The sequence below is a fragment of the Pongo pygmaeus genome, chromosome 5 (genome assembly GCF_028885625.2).
Source record: "Pongo pygmaeus isolate AG05252 chromosome 5, NHGRI_mPonPyg2-v2.0_pri, whole genome shotgun sequence".
In the NCBI taxonomy this organism is placed as follows: Eukaryota; Metazoa; Chordata; class Mammalia; order Primates; family Hominidae; genus Pongo; species Pongo pygmaeus.
In genome coordinates, this window is record NC_072378.2 from 35,585,830 (window position 1) to 35,600,121 (window position 14,292).

The 14,292-nt window shown below is 51.4% G+C and overlaps 1 protein-coding gene and 1 long non-coding RNA gene across 6 annotated transcripts in view; one reads left to right on the forward strand and one right to left on the reverse strand.

Moving 5' to 3' along the window:
- Nucleotides 1-14,292, reverse strand: part of LOC134739716 (uncharacterized) — a 101,104-nt gene that overhangs the window by 51,175 nt on the left and 35,637 nt on the right. The window lies entirely within an intron of this gene.
- Nucleotides 4,446-14,292, forward strand: part of SCUBE3 (signal peptide, CUB domain and EGF like domain containing 3) — a 42,800-nt gene continuing 32,953 nt past the window's right edge. For 4 of the 5 annotated variants that reach the window (XM_054490648.2, XM_063666149.1, XM_063666146.1 and 1 more), the window contains exon 1: nt 4,446-5,069. In XM_054490648.2, coding sequence (XP_054346623.1) covers nt 4,985-5,069 — 85 coding nt within the window. In that variant the 5' untranslated portion in view covers nt 4,446-4,984. Of the gene's footprint in view, nt 5,070-8,567; nt 8,731-14,292 lie in introns of those variants that run through there. The other variant, XM_063666147.1, reaches the window with a different exon arrangement.

Consider the following 14,292-nt stretch of genomic DNA (forward strand, 5'->3'; position numbering starts at 1 on the left):
CAGGCGTGAGCCACCGCGTCCAGCCACTTTGTCTCTTAAATATTGTATGACTCTGGACAAACCACGTCACCTCCCATCACCAGACAGGTGATGGCTAAAGTCTTCTGCAGTTCTATTACTCAATGACTCTGCAGAGCAAGGATATGTGTACAAAGCCCTGTATGTGAAGGTGCTGGTCTGTGACCCTCAGCCTGATCCCAATGATTAGGGTGTGAGTGGCAAAAGTGTATCAAGTCTCTGTGAATTCAGAGGAGGCAGTGTAGACACCTGAGGAGGTATACAAGCTTCAGAGTCAGGCCTGGCCCCAAGTCCTGGCTTTGTTCTTTCTTAGTCTGTCATCCTGGGTAAGTTAATCTACCTGAGCCTCAGTTTTCCCACCAATAAAATGGGGATAACAATTCCCGCCTTATAGGCTCGTGATGGAGTACCTGGTATAGTGCCTGGAACATAGAAAGCACTTGGTAAATGGTAGCTATGAGCTCTAATTTGTGTCTTGGGGTGTCTATGTCTTCTTAAGGTAGAGTAGGAGGTGCAAGACAGTAGGGCTGGAGAGACTCAAGAGCTACCTCGTGGGCAAGTGAATATTCTTCTAACTGCATAATGTATAAGTGCTGATGACAAGGGCAGTGTGCTGGAATGCATGGAATTTTTGGAACCTTCTCAGTAGGTATGTATGACAGACAGGAACCTGTTGGGGGTGGTGAGAATCTAGCCCAGTTGGCTGTGCTCACACCCAGTGGCATCAAAGCCTAATCTGGGACAAGGCTGCTTCTTCCCACCAGGCACTGCTATACCTTCGTTATCAAACACTTGGGCTTTTTTTTTTTTTTTTTTTTTTTGAGCTCTGTCGCACATGTCAGAGCAGTGGCACAATCTCGGCTCACTGCAACCTCCACCTCCCGGGTTCAAGTGATTCTCCTGCCTCAGCCTCCCAAGTGGGTGGGATTACAGGCGTGCACCACCACACCTGGCTAATTTTTGTATTTTTAGTAGAGACAGGGTTTCACTATGTTGGTCAGGCTGGTCTCAAACTCCTGACCTCAAGTGATCTGCCCACCTTGGCCTTCCAAAGTGCTTGGATTACAGGTGTGAGCCACTGCACCCAGCCCCAAACACTTGGGCTTTTGTTCTTCTGAGAAGTAGTGGAAAGAACAACAATAGCCTCCACCTATTGAACGCCTACATGTGCCAGTGCTAGGTGTTTTCCATATATTATCTCATTTAATTAACACCATTAACCCTATGAGGTTTTTATCCCCTATGTCAGATGAGAAAACTGAAACTCCCTGAGATTAAGTAATTTCCCTGAAGTCACAGAGGTAGAAAGTACCAGAGCTGAGATTTGAATTGCAGGTTTGTTTAGAGTCCACACAGACACTGATGGATGGACACTTTTGAGGTCATATAACCATATGTATTTTCCAGGTGAGGAAGCTGAGGCTTAGAAAAGTGAAACAACTCACCAAGAAAAATAGATGGCTGGGAAATGGTAGGGCCTAACAATGATCTCAGGGCAGTCTACTTCCAGCTTGTATGTGCTCTCCATTAGACTATATGGCACTGCCCATCAAGGTAGGGTCATTGGACTCATTTTATATATGGGGAAACTGAGGAGCAGAAAGAAAAAGCAACGCTCATGGAAGGAGAACTTGCAGGGGAGGGGAAACCCCTGAGCCTGGTGGGCCCTGGCAGAAGGATCCCTAAACAGGACTGAACCAAGATCTATCAGCTAGGGGATCCCTGACCCCTGCCAGTCTTCTCCCCAGACATTTTCAGGAGCAAGTAGAATGAAACGAATGTCAGAAGCATCCCCGAAGGAAAACAAAGCCACAAAGCAAACTGCAACCTTAGAGGTGTGTGTGGGAGGCCCAGAGCCCACTGGACATTTTGCCCCTGCTGGTTATGATACGGCATGTGCTGCTGCTGCTTTTGTAGTACCACTTGCAAGTGCCATCTTGTTATTCCTTCCCTGTCATCTTCCTAAGTTACTGTCCAACTGAGTCCCTGCAGAAGAGGACAGGGCAAAAGGCAATGTGAATTGGACCAGCACCTCAATTCACAGTGTCCTGGTGATATAAGCCCTGCTTCTACTTCTGTAGAATACTCTAAAGGGCTGAGGGTACTCTGGAATCAGATTAGGTGAGTGGCAGCAGGAGAGAAGAGCAGGGAACTGCCTCTTTTTGCCCAGATATGGAGGAGTAGCTAATCTGATCCAAGAGGAAAAGAAGAAATCATCAGCGGAAAACTGGTAGGATGAGATAAAAGGCAACTAGGGGGCAAAAAAATCAATCTTCCAGAGACATAGTGGCTTAGGTGGAAGAACCCACCAAACCTCCCTCCCTGAAAGCCAGGGCAATATCTGTACTCAGAGGGCCAGGAAATCACCCTGAACTGAAGGCCCCAAATAACCCATAATCCCCCTACAGAATCCTCCTTGCCCACCTCAAGGAGGATGTAGGGGCCCTCCCTCCATCCCCCCAGGGACCCAGAGGAGCTACACTAGTGTCCAAAGAAGGCAGAGGCAAAGCAAAGCAAGGCAGCGTGCCATCTCCCCTCCCAGCCTTGGGGGGGCTCCTCGGCTCTCTCTCTCTGTGCCCCCATGGAGATGACAGGCACCATCCGGCAACCTCCAATTCTTTCTCTTTTTTTGAAACCATTCTCTTGTTGGGGGCAAAAAAGATGGCAAGTTTACACTTGTCCTCCAACCCTACACATAATTGGTGGCAGCAGGCAAAACTGCTGCAAGGGAGGGTTTTGCCAGTGGAATGAAGGAGGGAGGGCATCTTAGAGTGACAGGGCTGGGAGGGACCTCAATCATCTGACCCAGCCTTTCTTTGGCCTCCACACCATTCCCATGATCTATGTGCTCCCATCCCAAAGGTCATCTTTGATGCTATGCAAGGTTCTCCAGGACTCCTCCCCCAGGCTTCCTTGGGGCACTGCCCCCTTTCCACCACTGAGTGAATCCACTACCCTCTTGTTTTCTGAGGAAACTAAGGCCCATTGACATATGACTTGTTCAAAAGTAATCTTCATCCCAGAATAAGAAGTCTGAGTCTGTTTCCATCCTACTTTTCCACTGAATCCCTAGGAAAGGAAGGGTTCAGCTCTTCTCCCTGGCGGACATTGCCAACAAAGTCCTCCCCTTGCCCTAGCTGATGAGGGCAGCCAATATCGAAGGTCTCAGAACTGAATCACCTTTGAGGAGATCTTGGTCATTGCCTCTTCCTCCTGGGTAGGCTGAGGGCTCTGTGAGGCTAGACTGGGTCTTAGCAGCATCTTCCCTGTAGAAAATTGGACCTGGCCTGGTCTCATTCTGAACACAGCCTCACACTCCAAGAAAGTCCTCACAGCCTTTCAAGAGGTCTTTCCTCTTTCCCTTACAACGGAAGGAAAGAAGATACAGAGTGGGTGAACAGTCAAGAGGCAGCATCCATGGTTGGAAGACACTGCTCCTTCTGCAGTTTGCCCCTGTTTTAAAAATATCCTTTCTCTTTCCTCTGCTACCCCTCAGTTGGAGGGACGAAGGGTTAAGAATGGACCAGTCAGGACCACCTCTTGAAGCGGGGTGCAGGTTTGGAGGAGCCTCTTGTACCTGTCTTTATGTCTCTGTGTTTATACACATAAGACATGATTCTGTGGGGTAGCTTTCGCCCCTGTGCTGACCACATGAGAGTGTCTGTATGTGAGTCCATGTCTCTGCGGGTAGGGTGGTTCAGTGGGCTTACCTCCAAGGCCTTAACTGCAAGGGAGTCTGCCCTGGAGCTGGCAGTTTTAGCAGGCGGAGGCTACTTTCTTTTTGGTCCTCAAAGTGGACTCGGATCTAGGAATGGGGACTGAGTCTTGAGGGTGGGGGTGTGGTAGGTGTAAAAGCTGAGAGGGTAATACTTGGCCTGGTGTCGGAGGCGGTGTGTTCCGAGGTCCTATGTCCCCTGTCAGGCTGTGTCGGTGGACACGCCCGAGTGCCCGTGTGTCCGTGTGTCCACGTCTGCACCAGCCTCCCCAACACCTCGCACCCTCTTTGTCTCGGGTGGAGGTGTGCGTTCAAACCTGCGCCGCACGGCCGTCCTCGCGTGCGAGCGCGGGGACGCACCCTCGCTCCCCGACTCTTTCCTAGGGGAGCGAGGACGAGTCGGAGCCCGGTGCTGTTTGGTCTGGAGCCGAGCGGAGCTTGCATTGATCCATTGATTGAGCACGGTCTGCGCCTGACCTCCCTGCTCCCGGGGAAGCCGTCTCCATGGAGACCGGGCCCGCTCCCCCAGCGCCGGATTGTAAATTCCTGCAGGCAGCGGCCCGGCAGCCTGGGGAGGGGGCCACCGCGCCCGGGCGCGCAGGGGGAGCGGCTGCCGCGCCGAGGCCCCATTTGAAAGAAAAAAGGGCACGAAAAAGGAGGTGGTGGAGAAGGAGGAGGAGGAGGAGGAGGAGGAGGGGGAGGAGGAAGAAAACGAAAAGGAGCGAGGAGAGGAGGAGAAAGAGGAGGAGGAGGAGAAAGGCGAAGAAAAAGAGACTGAGAGACGGAGAAAGAGCGAGAGAGGAAGAAAGGCAGAAAGGGCGTGTTTCTGGCGCTGCGTTTCCCCTCCCCTTTCTCAGGTCCTTCGCTCGGGCTCTGCGCGCTCTCCGGCTGCAGCTCTCTCCCGGCGAAGCTGGGAATTGGGTGGGATTACACGGAGCAGCCCCGCCGCCGCCGCTGGCAGAGGCCGGCTTGGAGAGGGCGGGGGTTCCCCTCCGTCAGTCGCCCCTGGCGCCCCTCGCCTCGTCGCACTCTCCGCCTCGCTCTCCCCAACGTCCGGCCAGGAGGACCCGGTAGCATCGGGAGCCTCGCGCCGAGGGCGCCGCGGTCCGCGCCCCGCGACTGCAGCCCCCGGCCTGGCCCCGGCGGGGCGCCCCCTCCCCTCCCCCTCCTGCGCGCTGGGATCCGGCCGGCTTCCGCCCACCCCTGGCCGCGAGACCGGCCCCGGCGGCTGGGCCGCCAGTAGCTCCAGCCATGGGCTCGGGGCGCGTACCCGGGCTCTGCCTGCTTGTCCTGCTGGTCCACGCCCGCGCCGCCCAGTACAGCAAAGCCGCGCAAGGTAAGGAAGGAGGGGCGCGCGGCCTGGGGGCTGTCCCGGCTGCTGGGCCTCAGGGCCTAGGCGCGATTCCCGAGGGGCAGGGCAGGTGCTGGGGAGCGTGCTGCTGTCAGAACCCGGCTCTGTGCACCCGGACTCCCCGGCCAGGGGCCCGACCGCTGGGCGCTGCGCCCCGAGCGAAAAGCCGGACAAGCTGGGGGCGGCAGAGAGGAGTGAGAAACTCTTGGGGGCGGTGGGCAGAAGAGACCACGCGCCTCAGAATTCCGCTCGACTTCATCCACCCCCAGCATCTTCGAAAGACTTCTTGTCCTCCAAAATCTGAGAGAGAATTTTCTCTTCTCTCAAACATTGCCAGAGACTTACGCTGTGGCCTGGAGAGACTGAGGGAATAATGAAAACTTTTCAGCCGTGCCGTATATTTCTTTCCCTTACCCCCAACCCGCATGCAAAGTTAGACATTTCTAAGTTGATGCCTTATCAGTGGAAAAATGTTGAAGAAAAATAGAATCTTTTATGGAAAAATCAACTCATCTCTCACCGGATGGTAGGGGGCTGAAGAAGAGAAGAAAATTTCTGTGACTGGCTCCCGACAGGAATGTTGCGTTTCTGCCTCTTTGGGGGGAAATCTCTTTCGTCTTGCATGACTTTCATTTCTTATCATAATATTTATTTATTAAGGCCTTGGGTTTCCAATTCCATTTAAATCCAGGTCAGAATTGCATTAAAATAACAAAGTAGAATTCCAGGCCGGGGAGCTCTGACAGATCCCTCTAGGAATTAAAGAGAGACAGGGAGGCCTCCCGCCCCCGTCCCTGACCCCCAGCTCATCGCCTGGCAGGTCCCAAGGCTGTGCAGGCAGAGACTAGGCTGATGTACCACAGTTCTCTCGGGACAGTTTCTCCTCCCCCTTGACCTCTTGCTGTACCCCTCCCCCATCGTGTCCTCACCGACAAGAGATTTATATGGACAAAAAGAAAATTCCTTCTGGCAAGGTTTTGCCCAGGAGAGTATGATTCTGCCTATTGTCCCAGGGGCTCCTGAAGCCAGCTGGGGTGAGGAGGTGGCTGGGCCAGAAGGAAAGTTGAACTTGGGAGTTGGGGAAGCCTGAGTGTCCGACACAGGTCGCTGTGTCCCAGAGCCTGAGCGTTTGGCTCTTAAGCTGCTCTGTTGTATTGGATGGGCTCCTGCTCTGTGAAGAGGAAGGTGCTGTATCAATGCCGCCCTCCTCTCTCCAAACACTGCCTCTTCAGCTAACCTCTTCCCCCTCCAACCTGTCCTTTCACAGAACTGAAACACTAGAGATCCTCAGCTGTCAAATACTGGACCCTGCCCCCACACCTTCCAACCCACACTGCCTCTTTTCCAGTCCTGGTTCCAGACAGCCCATCGCCACTGCCACCCCCAACCTGGGAGCAGCCCCTCTCCTGTGGATTTGTGTTTTCATAAACAAAGCTGGCTTTTGTAGTGTGTGCTGACTTATTCATAACATGGAATTAGTTAGGGAGTTTAGTCTGAAGGAAGGAACAGATTTCATGCAGTAACCTAGAGACAAGATAAGGGCCTCTTTCAAGTTGGAGCCAGTGTCTGCAGTGGCCTAGTGAGGCTGTGGACCAAAGGAGAAGCAGTGTATTCGAGGGGGGCCCAGGGGCAGATGGAGACCCCTCCAAGGGACAGGTGCCATCAAGCCAAGGCACTCAAGTATGGGAGATCAGCTCATGATTCAGGAACGGGAGTCAGAATCCGTCCATGGTACTCCAGGGCTTCCGCTTTCATTGGACTCCCTGCAGAACATGCTGCCAGAGTGGAGGCCCCTGCCCTCAAGGAACTTACAGAAGAGTAGTTTTTGTCCCCAGCTTATCTCATTCACAGGCCACCCTTCCTGTGACTGGACCGCAGTTAGCTTGGTATCTTCCTTCTTTTCTTCTGATCCCTAAGCTTGGCCTAGAATGGAAGCCTTTCATTGACCCTTCTCTTCAGGAAATCTACAAACCCCCATCTGCCAGAGGTTGCCTAATAGCAGGTTTGCTGGGTTACAGGGATGTCTCTGGACACAAACTTGCAGGTAGATGCTGCAGGAAGAACTAGTACTGACCAGGCGGGGCAACCTTACAGCCTTACCCATAGACACAGTCTGTGAGCATCAGGGAGGCCTTACCTTCAAACATATCTCCTGGTTATCAGCAGTGCCAGAAAGTGTGCCTTTAATGCCACATGCTTTATATGAAGCACTAGCAGGTCTTTAAAATCAAATACCCTTGGCAAGTATCTTGCACGGAGTTACTATACCTCTGGGGGTATCTGGGTTTCTGTCCCTTTTCATCAGTGATTCCCACAATGGGAAAACCAAAGTCATGTGGAAGGGGGGAAAGGGGGAGACAAGGAAGGGAGCCCTAAGTGTAAAGGTTCACCACAGTTACCCACAGGCAACATAGCTGGATGTCTGTGTTTCTTGTGACGTAGTTGCTAAGCGTAAACTGCTGTTTTAGTGTCTGTGAGAACTGTATGGAAGAGTGGGTGGGTAAGCCTGTGTGACTGGGAAGGGAGGGAGCATGAGGGGACATGGTTTTGAGTGTTTTTCAAGTGCTTGTCTGTATATTTTAAAGTAGACAGACTGGATAACCAAGATAATTGTTAACTTAAAAGCATTAATTTGCTTTTGCTTTTTGGTAGGGGGGTGGTAGGGGGGTGGGTGTTTGGCGGTGGCGGGGCGGGGGGGCGCGGCGGGGGGGTATGTGCAGTAGTGGTTAGAAAGACCTAATCCTCGCATAGGGCTCAGGTTACAGCTGAATGAAAAGGTCTCTCGGCCTCCAGGGAAACTTGTCCCCAGGGCTGGCTCCAGGAAAGCCAGCCTGGCCGTTTAGTTTACCTGGTAGTTTTCTCTCCTTCTTAGGGATAGAGTTTTGATAAAGTCATGCATTTAGAATTTCCAAGTAACCCCATCCCTGGGACTGAGAGCGTTCGTGTGGTGGCAAACAGTGTCTCTCTGTCTCGGTGTGTCTCTCCGGGTCTCTGTCTGGGTGTATGTGTCTCTTTCTTTCCCCCACCCTTCTCTTCCTCTTTAATGTGGCTGTTTCCTTTCCTCCCCGCTTCCCTGGGCTCCTGTGGCCAGCTCTTACAGTGAGGGGACTGTTCCTACTAGCCCCTCCCTCCAGAATATGAAATGAAAACCATAACCGTGTCAGCGGGTAAGGGTGGCCCCGTGGGCAGCCGGCTATTGCCTGTGCCCTGTCCAGGCCACACTGGAGAGAGGGAGAGTCCCCACTCAGAGCCTGATCTTTAAGTCAGTTCCCTCTAAGCCCACCCCCATTTTTCCAGAAGATGGAGAAGAGGGTGGACTGCTTAGAAATTCCTCAGGAATCCCTTTGACCTCTCTTCTCTCATGACATGTCTCAGAGGTGGGGAAAGCCTCGGGGTGGGAGAGTACAGAGACTTTTCCTTGTTTTCAACCCCTTCCTTCTCATCTCTTTGAGTCTCTGCAGGGTGGAATAAGAGAAAGGGGACTAGAAGACACTAAGGCCAGAATTACTGCAGGCAGAGAAAGAAGACAGTCATCAGCAGCCCTCAAATGAGATTGTTTTTTGAAACCTTCAGGAATCTGAGAGCATGAGAACCGGTTTGAGATGTGAGCAGCTGGGACCTGTTGTAAGAGGAGCCGGCCCTGGGTGTGAGTTTGGGAATGTGAAGTGTGCATTCACACACGTGTGAATGTGTGTGCATGACTCAGGGTGTGTGTGTGTATGTGTGTGTGAAGTGCTCTGGTGAGAGGAAAAAGGAAGTGGGGCAATGTGCGTTTTGTTTTAGTTGGAAAAGTAAAGAAGTGGAATGGCTTGGTCCAGTGCCTTGAACTGAGGACAGGGGAAGGGAATGAAGGGCTTCAGACCTTCTGAGAAGATGGAGCTGGAAGAGCTTGCTGCCTGAACTCACTCAGTCCTTTCCCCCAGCTCTGGTCCCCAAATGTCAGGGTGTGGTCCTCCTTTGACATCCCGTATCCCTAGCACATGACCACTTATAAGAAAGAGTCCCTGTCAGGGCTGGAAACTGCAGAGCTGCTCTGAGGCTGGCAGTGCCTGCAAGAGGCCCAGACCTGGGGACAGCTTCTTCAGGCTCAGAAGACTGGAGTCTGGAAACAGAAGGACTGCTGGGCCTTGGGTATAGAAGCGAAACAACGGCCAACCCAGGGATGTTTGGGGGGTACAGGAGCTAGTCACCTGGGCTAAGAGGGGACAGAGACTCCCCTACCCCACCGGCCACTTGACATTGGACTGGCTACTCTCCTGTTCCCATGCCCACCCAATGCCAGCCTCAAGTGGCACCGGGGATATAGAGGTATATGGTGCCAGTGGGTTTAGACAAATGCAGAGCCTAAGGATTTGAGCCTTGGAGGAAATCACTGAAATCAATCTTCTCACTTGTAAAATATCAGTAGGGTTCCCTGCAGCCCTGAGATTCTGCACATCTCACTGAAATCCTTCCTGCTGAAGGCAGAAGGCGCCGGGCCTCCACAGGTTACTCACCCAAATCTCAGGCCCTCTCCTCCCTGGATGCTGGTCCACTTCTGCCTGCCTGAGGCTAGGTTACCTGGATACTCTTCCTTTCTTCCCCTACCCCAGTTTCCTGGAACCCCAAGTAGCTGATAGTTCTTACTGTGTCCATAAAGTGGGTATTTATCCCTGGAAATAGCCCCTGAAGAACACGTGTGTTTCTGTATGTGTGTATCCAACAAAGTTGGGAAGTGGAGCTGAAATATCCGTGTTATGGGAACTGAATATTCTTGGATCTGGGCCCCAGGATTCCGTGTTTCTAGCTCTGAGACTAGCTGTCTGTATTCTGCCCTAGCCTAGACATGTCCACCTGCAGATGAAGCACTGCTTTGTAGTTGCTGTTAGATGCTGTGCATTGGCTGCACAAATGGGATGATGACCCCTATATAGGGCACAGTGGTCCTTGCTGTTACCTCTGGTTTTCCCTGTGGTTATAACCATAGCCCTAGAGAGCTGTGGGGTTTGGATTTCTGAGCCCTACACCAGGGGCTCTTCAGGTCTGGTCACTGGTGGTAACAAGCTGAGGAAAGACCTCGGCAGGGGCTGCAGGGCTGGAGGGAAGAGCCAGGATAAGGAAACACATCTAAGGAATTCCTCTGAAAGGGGGGAGTATCAGGATATGTGGGCATTGAGGGGAGGGCTGGGGAAGGGGAGTGCTTGAAGGGTAGACCCTGGGGAGCAGGTTTACAGAGAAGACGTTTTTACAAGTTTCTAATTATATTTATTTGGAGTTTTCCTCTGGCGGTTGGAAGCTGTTAACAGCAGGAACCTGTATCCCTGGTGTTTGTTTTTGTTTCTAACCAGCTGCTTGGCCCCAGCATAGTGAATCCAAGGGCAGGCAACACCTGCCCACTGTTGCACCGCCCACCCTTTCCTTATTGCAACTGTGTCTGTACCCTCCCTGCCCACTACTCAGCCTTGCTCTCTTCTGCTGCTCCCACGCCCAAAGCCTCAGAGCATCTGCATTCCCACTGCTGATTTCCTCCCTGGATCATCCACATTTCAGCTCCTTCCGCTCCACGGTTATATACTGGATGCATGCTTCATGCTGAACTAAGTGCTGAGGTGGAGTTGGGGGAGGTACAATAATGACTAAGGCATGGATTCCTCCCTCAAGTGCTTAGAGAAGACAGTGGGTAGTTAGAGAGCACTGGACTGGGAGTTTGAAGACCTGGATCCTGGCTTTACACTAGCTATTTGCTCTTTCCTGAGGTATCCTCACTGGGCTTTAGTTTCCTCATCTATTCAATGAGAGAGGACAGTTTGAAGACCACGTGAACCAACCTGCGTGAAAAAACTGTACACTTAGTGAAATTATACAAATCTGAAATGAGTTTATATTTTTCAATTAAAGAGATAATATTACTAATCACAAAACCAGAACCTACCCATGCCCACTGCCTGCCTCTCTGCCCCTCACTCTACAATGTTCTGTTCTTCCCCCACTTCACTACCCATCCTCTAAAAGTCTCTGATTCATGGTTGTTGATTTTGTCCATACTGAAAGGGAGAAAATTCTTGTCCAATTAGGGTTACATTCAAATGATCAGGGAGCTAGATTAGGGATAAGGCAGGACAACAGAGAGAAACTCATCAGGGTCCCCAGTAAGTGACAAGCTTCTGAGGTTCAGACCCCCTTCCCTTCAAATCACCAAACACCAGCAGCTTTTCCTGGCTGTTCAGTTGAGCAGGCTAAGCTCGAGTGAGAGGAGAGGATACTGTTTTTAAAAGGAGAAAGTGCTCTGTCTCCTCCTTGGAATCAACAGGTGGTCATTTGTGTGGTTTTCTGGACTTTCTCTAGGCTACCCTCATCCTTGCATAAGCTTTTTCTAGACTGAGGATGGGCCCAGACTCTCGCTGAGGTCACAGTGCCTCAGCCAGTCCCAAACTGGGAAGACAGCCTGGTACTCCAGGCTCTGCCAATCTCCCTGGTTGCTATTTTGATCTGGAGGTAGAGCAGATATGCACAGATGTAGGTACATGTGCACATGCTGTGGGTTAGGATATCATGGCCCAAGGCTGGGCTGGTTTTATTTTGGATGTTACTTAGAGGTGAGAATGAGGGAACTCACCAGGGGCAAGCAGTGGAATGCCTGTCTCAGGTGCCCCATCATTGAGTGTTAGTTAGCATGGAGGCTGAGGAACATCTGTTGAAGGGGATGCTCTGAAAAGATCCCTGTAGCAGCCCCATATGATGTCTGAAGACCCTGAGACCCTATGACTCATTGGTCCCAGTCTCTTCTGGCCCCAGCACTCATCATATGGATGCCTTTAAGTGGGTACTACCCCTCTGAGTTTAGTTTCCTCTCTCCCTACTCTCCACTTGAGACTAAACTTCCTGGGACTTCCTCCATCCAGAACAGTTGTGGGATCACGGAGAGTAAAGAAGTGAGATTTTTCTCTGAGGTAACATAGAGCAGAAGGGATGCCACAGATAGAGACCTCATCCACTCACTACTAATGCATCCATGTCTCCATCCACTCGTTTATCTATTTAACAAATATTTACTAAGTGCCTTCCATGTAGAATTCATCTCTTGTTCACTGCCAAATCCCCAGCACCTAGCACAGTGCTTCGCATGTTGGAGGTGCTCAATAACTATTGAGTGAGTGAGTGAATGAATGCTGAGCTCTATTCCAGTTGCTGCATGGGTTTCAAAGCTTTAGGAGCCATGGCCTCAAGAAGCTTACTGCTTCAGTAGGAAAATTATACACATGAACTAAAAGTTAAATAATGGTACAAGGTAGCATATGAGGTATCACAAGCCTGGGATTGATCAGGTGACCAGAGAGCCTGACAGTAAGTCTTAGGAGTAAAGAGAAAGAGTAGATCAGAGAAGGCTGGTAGTGTTACAGGGAGTGTCCCAGCAGAGGCACCTGAACTGGGTCCTCAAGGACATTCAAGGAGAGGAAAACAGCAGAGTGCGCTACACACACCATATATACTGGGCTAGCCTGGCTGGGCTGAGGATGTCACAGCTATGTGGGTGGGTACATTAGGGCTCTAGGCAGGCTGTTTCTGACTGTCCCACTGGGCGCATCAAATTTGCCCACAATTACCCCCTCCCCTATGGGTGGTAAGGTAATAATTCCTGTGGTAATGGGAAGGTGGAGTGGACTCTACCTAGGGGGTCTGCTTGTCCACAGCCGGCATCCCTGCTCATTTCCATTTGTTACTGTTCCTGAGCTGGGCCTGGGCAAACTTGTGAAGTAGATGAAGTATTTACTTGGGAATCCCACTGCTTCCCTTTTAGGGTACACCTGCCCATCCTCAGAATCTTAGGACTACTTGTATTATAATAATCCACCCTTTCTAGTCTGACCCTCTGACCCTCATATCCCATACCCCATCCTACCCTTCCTACCTACTTTAGGAGAGTTTATGGAGTGCTCTGCTAGGCGCTAAAGCAAATTCAGAAGAAATGTCAGATGGTGCTGGGAAAAGCTGCTGTAGTTACAGACCTGTGCCTTCGTGCCAGGACAGGGCGAGGCAGGGAGGTCTTGGCTTGTCTATGGTATCTGTGCAGCCACCACTCTCCCCCACCTCAACTTTGGTTCCAATGCATGGCCTGAAGTAGGGGTGGGATCTCCTTAGCCTTCAAAAAGAATTGTAGAGGACAGCTTTTGGGTTCCCAACTGGCCTCTCACCCACTTCACCCCCATTCTTTGGGCAGTTCCCAGCACAGGTAGAGTAAGCAGTGGGGATGTGTCTCCCCAAATCCTCCCCACCAACACATGCTGACCTGGTGCTGCATTTCCCCACACCAGGCCTGAAATGGGGCTTTGATAGGGAAAGGGAGTTCAGAAAGAATACAGGGAGAAGGCTGGAGAGAAGGAATAATAGTAGCAAACCTTGGCTAGGCATGGTGACTCACACCTGTAATACCAGCACTTTGGGAGGCTGACATGAGAGGGCCGCTCAAATCCAGGAGTTCGAGACCAGCTTGGGCAACATAGCAAGACCCTGCCTCTAAAAAGAATTTTAAAAAATTGGCTGAGCATGATGCCACGCGCATATAGTCCCAGTTACTCAGTAGGCTGAGGTGGGAGGATCACTTGAGCCCAGGATTTCAAGGTTGCAGTGAGCTATGTTCATGCCATTGCATTCCAGCCTGGACAAGCAGAGCAAGACCCTGTCTCTGTTTCAAAAAGAAAGAAAAAAAATAGCAAACCTTCGTTGAGCACTTGCTGTATGCCCACACTGTGGTGTTAAGTACTTGATGGGTATTAACTCAACTGATGTTCCTGGAAGCCCCATGGGGAGGTACTATGATGAATATTATTCCCACATACAGAGGAGGGAACAGGTCAGTTCAGAGGCTGGCCCAGGACCACACAGACACAGGTAGAGCTAGCAATTGAACTGACAATGTTGCTCCAGAACCTCTCTCTTAACTGTGTCATGTGGCTGCCCCGGTCTCTTCCCAGCTTGGGCAAATAGTTTATTTGCATTACCTTGGGAAAGGAAGACAGATAGTGGCCACAGCCTCACCCTGGAGATCCTGATTCAGCTGGTCTAGGGGACACCTGTACATTCACATTTTTTTCAAAACCCCCAGGGAATTCCAGTGTGTAGCCCCAGGGTTGAGAACCGCTGGTTTAAACCAGTCCACACCCAGTAGCATCAACTGGTTTTCCAGCTAGTAAGCACCTGCATCCTGAGAGAACAGGCTAAGATGAGAGTG